The 12,930-nt window shown below is 33.9% G+C and overlaps 1 protein-coding gene across 16 annotated transcripts in view; it reads left to right on the top strand.

Annotated features, from left to right (window-relative positions):
- gstcd (glutathione S-transferase, C-terminal domain containing) overlaps positions 1 to 12,930 on the top strand; it is a 158,422-nt gene that overhangs the window by 45,715 nt on the left and 99,777 nt on the right. For 13 of the 16 annotated variants that reach the window (XR_012392707.1, XR_012392727.1, XR_012392742.1 and 10 more), the window contains 2 exons: positions 2,589 to 3,014; positions 7,054 to 7,473. Coding sequence is in view for 11 of the 16 variants with exons in the window: in XM_009294165.5 (XP_009292440.1) it covers positions 2,598 to 3,014; positions 7,054 to 7,473 (837 nt within the window). In the remaining 5 variants the exon portion in view is untranslated. Of the gene's footprint in view, positions 1 to 2,553; positions 3,015 to 7,053; positions 7,474 to 12,930 lie in introns of all 16 variants that reach the window. The other 3 variants (XR_012392730.1, XM_005160086.6, XM_073927411.1) reach the window with 1 other exon arrangement.

Raw genomic sequence — 12,930 nt, forward strand, 5'->3', positions numbered from 1 at the left:
CTCCCCATCTGTCCGTGCCCTTGAATATGTTTATCAACTCCTGTTCTGTAAACCCACAAAAGCCATGTATAGAAAATAATGAGAGTTGACAAATTGAAAACTTACATTTTTTTAATGTATTATTATTATTATGATAAAATTATAATCCACATAGGCATGGGCCGGTATAAGATTGTGATGGTATGATAACCCTGGACAAAACTATAACAGTTTCACGGTATCACAGTATTGTGGTTACTGCTCTAAAATATAAGCTTTTAAAATGTTTGGCTAAAAAAACTAAACTTTTTTCTCCTTTGAAAACAAAATATTCTATTTTTTAAGGTTTATATTATTTTAGAGCAGTAAACACGTTATATAATTCAAATGAATTAGGCAAGGCAAGGCAAGGCAAGTTTATTTATATAGCACATTTCATACACAATGGCAATTCAAAGTGCTTTACATAAACAAGAATAAAAGAAACAAGTAAAATAAAAATAAAAACAAATAATAAAAATGCATAAAAACAAAACAAAACATAAAAACAGGTAAAATGTGATATAAAAGAATGAAGAAGAAGAGAAAAACATGATAGTGCAATCTGTCGGACGCAACACAGTGCTCATTCAGTAAAGGCACAGCTAAACAGATGTGTTTTCAGTCTTGATTTGAATGTGCCTAAATTATTGATGTCTTTATTTGTTTCAAAAACACTGATTTCTTTACAATCTAAAACGGCATCTCTTTGGATTTTTTTTCTGCTGGAGATACTGTTGTCCTAAACAACAACAACAAAAAAAAGTAAATAAATAATCTTACATATGCCATAGGAATGGTATTACAGGAAAGATTGGTGGTATTAAAACCTTGACTCTTCCAAACTGCGGTATACCTTGAAAATAGTTATCGTCTCATGCATTAATCCACACGGGAAGTCCATCTTATGTGTGCTTGTGTGTTTTGAGAGAGGCTTTATTAAATAATGAACATAACAACAACTGCCTGCTAACACACACAGTTAATGCTAATTAACAAAATAAAGATAAATAATAAAAGCAATGTGTCAGAAACCCTTAACTAATGTTTAACTCAACAGTGAAACATCAAAACTCAGCTTAAAGATTTTACATAGTCAATCAAATAAACTTAAACAATTAAAAAAATGCAACAAATTTAGTTGAGCTCAAACTACAAAACTATTTGAAACAATTTCAGTGTTCGTTTTGCTAAAGTTGCACACTAGTTTGACCATTTATAAATATCATTGTAGCTATATTGTATAAAGAATTCTAACTATAGGCCTACATGCTGACAATCAAAAACAAAGTGACATGAAATGACAGCACAGGTGATTGTTTTCTGACAAGAAGACACCTGAAAGACATGAATAACACTCCTCATAGAGCGTGAGAAGCATACAGGTCTTTAGGATCTTGTGAAATAAACACTTTCAGGTTAAGGAAACAGCTTGGGAGGAAGTTGCTGCGGGACTTAGTGCAGATAAAAAGTACAAATACAAAGTGTATTTGTATAGATGGATAGGTTAATACACTCAAAAAATATGTATATTTTTACTTGTTCAAACTACTTATTTAAATTGAGCTGAAACAACACGCCACCCTCACTATTCTGCCACCCTAGAGCCACCTAGGTCGCCTCTATGGACGCACCTTCCCTGAGAGCGTCACTGATCTCAGCATCGTCAATTAATTAGGCAGAAAAAACAATAGGATGCTAATCATTTTATAGGCCGATCAGCCAGAGCTAAAAAGTACGTTGGCCCAGTGGCCAACTGCCCAGTCTGCCAGATGGCAGCCACCCCTGGCCTCGACACTGAAGCCCTCATCAGTGCATCAGGATGGCCTTTGTCTCACAGTGTGCATGCTCTTCATTTGGTATTTACCTGCTTTCTTATGCTCATTCAAACACAGTTATCGTCATCTCCCATGCTGGCCCCTCACATTAGGCCAATATTACTGTTGAACTCTGCTTTTTAAGAAAACGACAATTTAAAATGATCTTCAGCTAGCCAAAGTGGCTAGTGGGAGTGATTGTGTAACCCGCATAGCTGAAATCTACCCGTATTTGGCGGGTTGGTGGGTAACTGTGACATTGTGCTTTCATTATTTAGCTAAAGTTGGTTTTATTTTCGCACATTCAGACTTTCTCTTTAATATTCATACAATTTCAGAAAAAGTATTTGCAAATTCTAAAGAATAAAATCATATAAGCTGCCAATGGCTGTCAAAGAACAACATTGTGCACAGTCAAATAAACAGTGCTAACAACGTTTTGAAGTAATACTTGCATGTGATTTCAGACCCAATATTCAAAGTACAATTGTAAACAATATAGGGAGCGTGTCACTGAAAGAATGTGCAAATATAAAACCTTTACCCTTTCTAAAATATTGAGGTTATGCTAGTTTTTATATGGTCACACATTCTTCTTAATATAATTTCGTAAAAGCATTGTGAAATCCAAATAATAAATATTATTAACAGCCAGTGACGATCAAAATACAACAATGTTCACAGTCAGGTTGACCTTTTCTCTTCATTTCTATTACAGATTTTAAGCTCTTCATGTGTTCTGCCCTCATCTAGGCTGTCAAAATGAAGCAAACCGATCCTGAAACGCACAAGGAGAGCCTCTATCTGGAGGTGTGCGGAGCAAACGGAGCTGTTTCCCTCCCCCTGCACTCCTCCATCGTCCTCTTCCTCCTGTCCTACAGCGAATGCTCATCTTTTCACGTCTGCCTGGTCACAGATCAAGCAGACGTCCTGCAGTCCCCGTCAGCTCTGGTGCCCGCCGGTCTCTCTGTTTCTGCACTGAGGAGGGACGAGCTGCCAGGCCTGGTTAAGATGTGTCGTCTGCCGGCCGCTCTGGAGTCTGATGTCGGCTTTTGCCGAGCCGGCCTTGCTGTCGTGCTCAGACACATCATTCAGAGAGCATGCCAGTTGATGCCCGACCGCAGGGACGTGGCGTCACTTTTGGGCTTTAAAAACACCTGCCTCAAGGCTTGTGCTGAGGTGAGAGGGCCTTGTTTAACCCATTAACTGTAGTGTTTGTACAGGTGCTGGAAATGCTTAGAAAATGCTTGAATTTGTTAATATAGTGTTTTAAGGTTTTGGAAAGTGCGTAGATTTTATATAAAAAGCTTGTTAATAATATATTTTAATAACATTAATAATGATAATAATGTAAATAATAAACAACAATATACTTAAAAATTATTGTCATAGTAATGGTCTGAAATTGTTGCAAATTAACAAATGACTTTTGCTCTTATTATTATTATTATTATTATTATTATTATTATTATTATTATTATTATTATTATGTTATGATAATAATATAATTATTGTATATTATATGTACACTATTATATATACACTACCTGACAAAAGTCTTGTCATTGATCCCAGTTGTAAGAGCAACAAACAATAACTTTATAATAATAATAATAACAACTTTTAAATAACAACTTTCTCTCTCTCTCTCTCTCTCTCTCTCTCTCTCTCTCAAGTTGCTATATTGGAATGACATTTACAGTATTGTCAAAGCATTTTAGAAATGTATGAACCATATAATATATTAACATCATAAAATTAATAAAATATACAGCAAATAAGAAATAAATATAAAATAAAAATAAAAAATGAATAAAAATAGACAATATTGCTAACAATTATGTACTAGAATGAAAAGTGTAGATTTTTTAAAATAAAGCAAATTAGTTGATTAGCCATTTCTAATAGTGTAGAAATATTTTATATATTAAATATTCTGAGTCGTTTATTAAATGATTAATCATTTAATGTTTCTCTCGCGGCTGCAAAATGGTAATGCAAAAACGCATACAAATAACGGCAACTTTAGAAAGCGAAAGTAAAACCTTAATCCTGGACATTTTAGGAGATTCAGAAACTACGGTCGGATGCATTTTGGCGGAAAAGGCGTGTCTCTGTGGGTCTGCAGAGCACGTGAGAGTTTCTGTGTGAGTGACAGCTCACAAACACACAGAACCAGTAGGAAACGTACAGAGGGAGAGAAGATTTTTCACTGGTTTATCGATTGCTAATGTTTAGTTTTCTTGGACGGATACAAAAAAAAGTGTGAAAGGAATATAATAATAGTATCATTCATGCGTCATCCCTAGGGCCAGATGGAGTCTGCGGACGGTTTTTGCTATTTCTGCTGGAAATTTTGTTAAAAATGTGCGGATTTCTGCGGAATTATTTTGGGAGTATCATAACTTAAACCTTAATATATGAAATAAAAAATAATATCTTTTTTTACTTTTATTTAATGTTTAAAATGCAAATCCAATTAGACTCACTTGATTTGGTAAATAAAGCAAGTTTGTCATTTAATATCTCCAGTAAAAGACAGAAAATATTTCTTTACAATCTGCATTGTACATAAATCAGATGAACATTTTCACAATAGTCAATAATATTACTGAAATTTATATTAAAAAAAAAAAAAACTGAATAAATATAGATTAACACACATTTACTTAAGTAAATAAAACAGAAATAATGATGGGCTAAAAATCTGCGGAATTCTGCGCGCGCAGATTCCGGGTCGGGCGTAGTCATCACCAAATATACCTGGGCTGCCGGCCCAAGTAAAGTCTATTTGTGGGAAGCACTGGTGTGGTATGACAGGGTTTAAGAGGTCTTTCGCTCTGAGATGGCTGTCAAACTGACGCTGATTCAGGCTTCTGGATCGGATAAGATTAACAGTTTGCCATCCAGTGGACACATTTGGAACAGCAGTTTATTTTATTGAAAAATTGCAGCTCACAGAATAATCTCATGGGGCGCATTAAATTAGTTTGCCGTCTGTTTAACACTCCTGGTCTAAGCAAAGTCAGACCTTACTGTCCTAATGAAATGATTAAAAATGAAGGCATGATCATATTTTATTTTGGTCAAATAAGCATAATCTATAGAGGCCTTTGCCTTTCATATAAGCCACTTTCGATACCAAATGAGAACTAGAAGTCAAGTTGTTATTTGTTGTTTGTAAAACTTGGATAGGCGACAAAACTTTTGTTTTTTTGTTGTTATTTTTACTACTATTAAAATATTATAACTTTTAAGCTTTCAAATGAAATATAATTTGTCATGGTTGCTTTGTCCAGTCTATATTATTGTTTAAATAATGTAAACGCAGATGTCATGCAGGTGAGACATTGACAGTTAAAGGGTTTAGGTCCTGCCGCATCACCACAAGCGTGAACTAATCGCATACCCAAAGGGTGACAAACACGTTGACATGTTTTGACAGGTGCAGCCTCTTAAATTCTGGAGTTCTGTGTCAGACAGTCGCATATTTAAATGTTGATGATTGAGCTCTGTGCTTTCAGATAGTAGCTATAAGGCATAACAGAGCAAAAACAAGCTCGAGTTGCACCACTGATTCTTTTTTTTTCTCTTTTTTTTTGGCTGAATTTAGAGCCTTGAGCTGTTTTTGGGACAGGTGTGATGTCTCAAGACACCATTTTCAGTCACTTTTAAAATTTATGGTTTTAAAGCAAGTACATTTTTCTAAAGTAAAACATTTTCAGGAAGCTTTTGTCATTTGTCAGTCAGCCTGCAACAACAGCTTCAGATATGCAAACATTCGGATATGAAAAAATCGGATATTAGGAAGATGAATATAAACCAATATGGACTACAGTTTACTGCAGAGCTGTGTGGTTATTGATGGAATCTATGAAATATCCATAAATTTAACTTGTAGTGTTAGAACTGTCAAAAGAACTTGTACAACTTAAAAACTGCAACAAATAAAAAAGGCTCCTAATATAACGACTTAAACCTACATTACTACAAAAATATATAAAATATAGCAGTGAAATACAAGTTTCAGTATTGTTTTGTATTGAATTTTTGCTTGCCTTAAAGTTAATGTTAACTGTCCATCACTAATTTTAAAAGACAACAATTGATAATAGCACACATTTAATCTGTTTTAGTATGTTTTAATTTCCGTTTGTTAATTAACTAATATAGGTTTGTTATATCTGCTATTTATTATTCACTAAAAAACAGCAAGTAAATGACAAAACAAAAAAAGATTTCAGCTTTTTAATACTGGCCAAAAGTCTAATAAAGTTTCAAATGATAGTTCAGCCAAAACTCTACTCGCTATATATATTATTTACTCAACTTTTACTTGTTCCAAACTAGGCGGTGTAAGTTTCTGACAGTTTGATCACCTTGGAAAAAAATACCACGGTTTCACGGTATCACAGTATTGTCATTACTGCTCTAAAATAAGTTATTTTAAATGTCTGGGTAAAACAAACAAACAAACAAGCAAAAAAAAATCAAATAAACCCAATTTATTTTATTTTAAGAAACATTTATAATATTTTGTAGCAGTAAACATGTCAGGCTAAATAAATAAATCATTGATTTCTGCTTTCCTCTTCTTTAGTCTCAAAAACACTGATTCCTTTACAACACATACAAACACATAAAAAAAACCTTGCATACACCTTGAGATCGGTATAACACAACATTGCAGTATTAAAACCTTGAATTTTCCAAACTGTGTTAAACCTTAAATCCGGTTAATATCCCATGCCTATTCCAAACCTTTATGAAGAAGATATCTTAATGAAAGCTGAAAACCTGTAACCATTGACTTCCCTACTATTTTTCTTCCTACAATGGAAGTTGATGGCTACAGATTTTCAGCATTCTTCAAAACATCTTCTTTTGTATTAAACAGAAGAAAGTCTAAAAGGTTTGGAACAAGCCAAAGGAAAGTAAATAATGATTTTTATTTATTTATTTATTTTGTGCAGCTTTGGATGAACTATCACTTTAATAAAGTAATACAAGTTTGTCTTGTTCACTTATTAGACCTCAACACGTAAATAATAATAATAAAAATAAAAAAATTCAATACTGATCAAAAGGTTCAATGTTTAAAGGCTTGAATAAAAACAAAAGCTTATCCAACCCCTCAGTTACTTCATGAATCACTTTTTTTTTTTTTTTTTTTTTTTTTTTACATTTACCAACTATGCTAAACTATTGTATTCCTCAGGTTAGTCAGTGGACCAGACTTTGTGAGCTGGAAATTCCCTCTGCAGTAGAAAAACATTTACAAAACCCTGAAGATGAGACGAATCGACTTCCTCCTGCAATTATAAACTTGGAAAAGAGGTTAGGGGAGCCTGTCAAAGTTCACAACGATGACAAGATACGTCGGCAGAAGCTACAACAGCAGAAGAAGAGCGATTCTCAAGTAAAAGATGCCGAAAAGGAACCCCATCCAAATGTTGAGCTCAGCGCTGCTCTGGCCAGGCTTTCTACAGATGCAGTTTGTCCTCCATCCAGCAGAGAGCACTCGGACATCAGGAAAGTCAAGAGCACTGATCTGCCAGAGCTGGAGCATGTGTTTGCTGAGGGCCTGTATTTCACTCTGACCGATGTCGTCCTGCTGCCCTGCATCCATCAATACCTGGTAAAAACAAACAAATCGAAAGCAGTTTTCATCTCATTATGTATAAATCACTATTGCCCACTGAGAAATAGCCCGTTGCTCAGTTGTTTTAGCAGTAGAGGAGACCTTTTTTTAGGTTTCTTTTAGGTTCTGTCAAATATAGAAGCCTCTTATGCCTTTTTGACTTCTCTGACTTCAAGGTGATTCTGCTTTAAAGGGATAGTTCACCCTTCAAAAACTCACCCTGTTTCCAAGCCTTCATGACATTGCTGCACGATATTAAGAAAAAATCTGACATTGCAGTAATTGTTTTTTTCTTACATATAAGAATCCTGGAAATCTGTAACTATTGACTTCCATTGTACTTTCTTCAAAATATCTTATTTTGTGTCTGATCAGAATAAAGAAACAAAATATGACTGCACAATGTATTGTTTCAGCATCTGCTGTACATCATAATGTGTGCATAGTCGCATAACAGGACATTATTTTAGATAACTGAAATAAAATAAAGGAAAAACAATTAATGAAAAGTAAAACTAGATGAAATTAACAGCAGTCATTGAAAAACTGAAATGCAATAATAGTAAAGTATAAATATAACCTTTTTCAGAACACATCAGTATATACACACACACACAGTGTCAAAAAATCCAAGCAAAATTAACTCGGTCAGTTTTTAAAAAAAATATCAATAACATTATTTATGAAATGAAATGTTATTTATACATTTTCCCCCTGTGACTTTTTATGTATGTGTATGAATTTATATATACATACACACACACAATTTTATCAGATGATTTAAATTGCTCTGTTTCAAAAGAAAAGTTTGTTTATACACCTCGCATTACCTTTAAACTCTTGTATTAAATTAAATTTTATAAAGAAAATGTTTAAGTAAAATAATGGTTTGAACAGACACTGAACTTACAAACATTTAATGCAACTTGAAGTAAAAATGTGGACGAATTGGGACCAATCTTCATGTTAAAGATAATATACAGTTAAGCTTGTGTAGTCTCCATGTTTTGGCAGATTAAGAAGGATAGACACATTTTATATTTATTTAAAACAAATTATATATATATATATATATATATATATATATATATATATATATATATATATATATATATATTGTATATAATAATTATAATATTATATATATAGCTTGTTTGACTGATGTCATTATGAAAATTCAATGAATTCTGAAAAAAAATTTTTTTTGCAAAATATAATTTTATTTCATTTAGTTTTTCAATGACTGCTGTTTTTATCATGTTTTACCTTTTTCATTTATTGTGTTTTTCTTATTTTATTTCATGATTAAATGTTATTATTATTTAATTATTATTATCTAAAATTATGTCCTGTAATGTGACTGTAAGACATTACAATATTGATGCTGAAACAATATATCGTGAATACTTTGTGTTTCTTAATTCTGTTCAACACAAAATAAGATGTTTTGAAGAATGCTGAAAATCTGTAACCATTGACTCCTATAGTAGGAAATACTAAAGAAGTCAATGTTCACAGGTTTCCAGCATTCTTCAAAACATCTTCCTTTTGTTTTCACCAGAAAAGGTCATGAAGGATTGTAACAATTAAAGGCTGATTAAGTGATAGTAGCTATAGCGAACGATCCTTTTAAGTAAGGCCTGTGGTTTCAGTTTCAATTGAAATGGATCGGTGTTGTTTGGGATTGTGAATCAGATTCATTGCACTGCGATGTCCTCCTGCACTCGTTCACATGAAGAGCTTGACACAGCCTGACGCCGGTGTTTGTTAGACTATTACTCTCGAATCTGTGGCAGTTGATTCAATAAAGTCTGCCGGTGTGGATGCTAATAAAATAAATTGCCAAACGACATCCCTGCCGCTTTAAGTGCTTGAGCTTTTTCGGTTCTGTTTGCACCAAGTAAGGTGAGTGAAATGGTTGTAAGGTTTTTATAATCATTCTGATTGTTAGTAAATATGTCAACATCCCAGAGATAATGATAATCATACTGAGAAACAATGTCATCGGAAGTCATTTTTAGCTGATGAACGATTGAAACAATATTGACAGGCAATCAGAATCAGTCGTGCATATCATTTTGGTGTTGGGAAAGAAAAATTACTAGCAGGGTGTCCGCGGGGTCTGAAAAAATATTAAAAGTTGATGCATCAATTGAGAAATTAAAGGCCCATAAAAAATATAAAAAGTCTTGCATACTAGTTTGCAAGGTAATAAATGTTATATCATTTTTGATTATTTAGTGTATAGTTGTATGCTAAAGTTTGCCTGAAATAAATCTGCCAATATCAGGTTGCTGTGTAGTTTATGAAATCCATAATATCCAACTAGATTTAACATCATGCTGCTTTGTTTACTGCCCATAATTTATGCAGTTCCATAGGCACCAACCTGCTGTATTATATAGATTTCATAGGTTTTTATTCACTATGTAAATAATGATTTAGTTTTGGATTAGCTTCTTAATAATTAATAATTAAATATTAACATTCATTATTATCTTAATTAATATTTAATTTAATATTATCTTAAATAATCTTGCCAGTATTTCAGGTTGAAACATAAAGTGGTTATAAGATCTTAAAATATATGGAAAGAGTCTTAAAAAGGTCTTTAAATGTGTTGAATTTCACTTTCTGACTACTGTATATACATTTTGAGCTTGGAGTGTATTTCAAGTCATCAGGGCTGTTATTGCTCATAACTCAAATAATTACAAACTACTTATTTAAAATTAGTTGAAAAAAAACAGTTCTTAAAGCGGGTAATTGTTTTATGTTCAGTCAACTTAAATTTGTAAAAACTATTAAGTCAAATTAATCGATTTGTGTTGGGACAACATGCAACAGTTCAACAGCATTTTTAATTTACATTTTTTACAGTGAGTGTTATGGTCTACACTACCTAACACAAGTCTTGTCGCCTTTTCAAGTTTTAGGAACAGCAAATAATAACTTGACTTCTAGTTGATCATTTGGTATCAGAAGTGGCTTATATTAAAAGGCAAAGGCCTCTAGATTACGCTTATTTTACCAAAATGAAATATGATCATGCCTTGATTTTTAATTATTTCATTAGTTCAGTAAGGTCTGACTTTGCTTAGATAAAGGTCTTGTCACTTAACAGTAATAATGGGCAGTATAGAATACAAAGTCATTCTGCAGTGGAAAAAGAATGAATATTGTGTCTGACTCCATCATGAGTTTGGAGGACTGCATCCATACATCTCTGCAATGACTCAAATCACTTATTAATAAAGTCATCTGGAATGGCAAAGAAAGCGTGCTTGCAGCACTCCCAGAGTTCATCAAGATACTTTGGATTCATCTTCAATGCCTCCTCCATCTTACCCCAGACATGCTCAATAATGTTTAGTCTGGTGACTGGGCTGGCCAATCCTGGAGCACCTTGACCTTCTTTGCTTTCAGGAACTTTCATGTGGAGGTTAAAGTATGAGGAGCAGCGCTATCCTGCTGAAGAATTTGCCCTCTCCTGTGGTTTGTAATGTAACAGGCAGCACAAATGTTATGATACCTCAGACTGTTGATGTTGCAGATCTCTCGCACACCCCATACCAAATGTAACCCCAAACCATGAGTTTTCCTTCACTAAACTTGACTGATTTCTGTGAGAATCTTGGCTCCATGCTGGTTCCAATAGGTCTTCTGCAGTATTTGTGATGGAGTTCAACACATTATTCATCTGAAAAATCGACCTTCTGCCACTTTTTCATATGATCAACTAGAAGGCAAGTTATTATTTGTTGCTCTTACAACTGGGATTGACGACAAGACTTTTGTCAAGTAGTGTACACTGTAAAAATGATGAGTTACTTAAAGTGAGTGGTCACACTTTACAATAAGGTTCATTAGTTAATGTTAATTAATGCATTTACTAACATGAACAAACAATGAACAATACATTTACTATGGTATTTGTTCATGTTAGTTAACATTAGTTAATGAAAATACACTAGTTAATGGTTAGTTCATGTTAACTCACGGTGCATTAACTAATGTTAACAAGCATGGACTTTTATGCTAATAATGCATTAGTAAATGTTCAATTATGATTAATAAAGGCTGTACATGTGTTGTTCATGATTAGTTCATGTTAGTAAATGCATTAACTAATGAACCTTATTGTAAAGTGTTACCAAGTGAGTAAACCCGTTGCCCTAAAAGGCAGCAAGTTGACTTTACTCAAAAATAAAATAAACCTGTTTTAACTTGAAGCTGTTTAGTAAACTTAATTTGAATAATTCTGCTAATTTTACACACTTATTTTTTAAAACAAAGTCAACAGATCTCTTTTTATAGTCTAGAATGAGCTCCATCATTAGACTTTCACACAACAAACATGTTTTGGAGCGATGTCTAGAGTGCAAAACGGATCACAGACGCTTTGTCCCTTCAGACGCCCTGTGGTGCATATTTGAGGCGAAGCTTGTTTGCATCTGTCATCCCTTTCTCTTTCTCTCCAGTCTTCTCTCTTCATCATTGTTCATTCTGCTCTCTCTCCTCCTGTCGTTCTCTCGGTGGTCAGCGGGCGCATCGGTGCCTCCTAGTTTCACACTCCGTCTAGCATGTCTCTCTCCCTCTGTCCTCCTCATCCCTTTCTCCCTGTCTCTTTTCCTCTGCTGTGAGCGATGATAGAAGCGGCACAGCTGATCTCGGTTCAGCGGACACAACACTTTGATGGGTTACTTAAGTTGCTGTCTCGCTGTCAGTGTGCAGCTTTGAATATCCATTTCTGCTATTTTAGAAAACTCCACAGGAGCGCTACCTAAATTGCACTGCGTCGCCCATTTGCCAAACCGATTGTGCATCTGATGAATGTGTTTTGGATATTATTTTCAGAGTTGATTGAATTTTATAGTCCACATGACCCTGAAGCTGCTATTGTATTGTGACAGTTCCTTTGAGAAATGCAAGATTAAATGAGAGAACTGTAGGCGTGGCTTGTTTTTTTCTACTGCGAGCTGATTGGATGTAGTAAAGTAGGTATTTCATTTGGAAATATTGGGAAAATGGTGTTGGGGAGAGTTATTACAAGCTAACAGACTCCCGCTCACTATTTCTGCCTGTTGTCAAAACTGACAGATGGAGGGGCGTGGTTAAGTATGTTAGCCACGCCTAACACCTCAGACAGACCTAATCTGAGACTTTAACACAGATGAATTGTTCGCCACATCTAGCAGTTCATCCATTCATTTTCTTTTCGGCTTAGTTCCTTTATTAATCTGTGGTCGCCACAGCGGAATGAATCGCCAACTTATCCAACTAGCAATGTGAGCTAACAAAATATAAGTTAGTATGGTTATTTTGATTTTACTTGCACTTTAATGGTTTAATTTATCATTTAATAAATAATTTATACAAAAATTATTATTTAATTTGTATGCTACTGTGCTGTTTAATGCTTGATTTTGATTAGTTGATAGTCATTATGAGGTG

This window comes from Danio rerio, chromosome 1 (genome assembly GCF_049306965.1).
Source record: "Danio rerio strain Tuebingen ecotype United States chromosome 1, GRCz12tu, whole genome shotgun sequence".
Classification (NCBI taxonomy): Eukaryota; Metazoa; Chordata; class Actinopteri; order Cypriniformes; family Danionidae; genus Danio; species Danio rerio.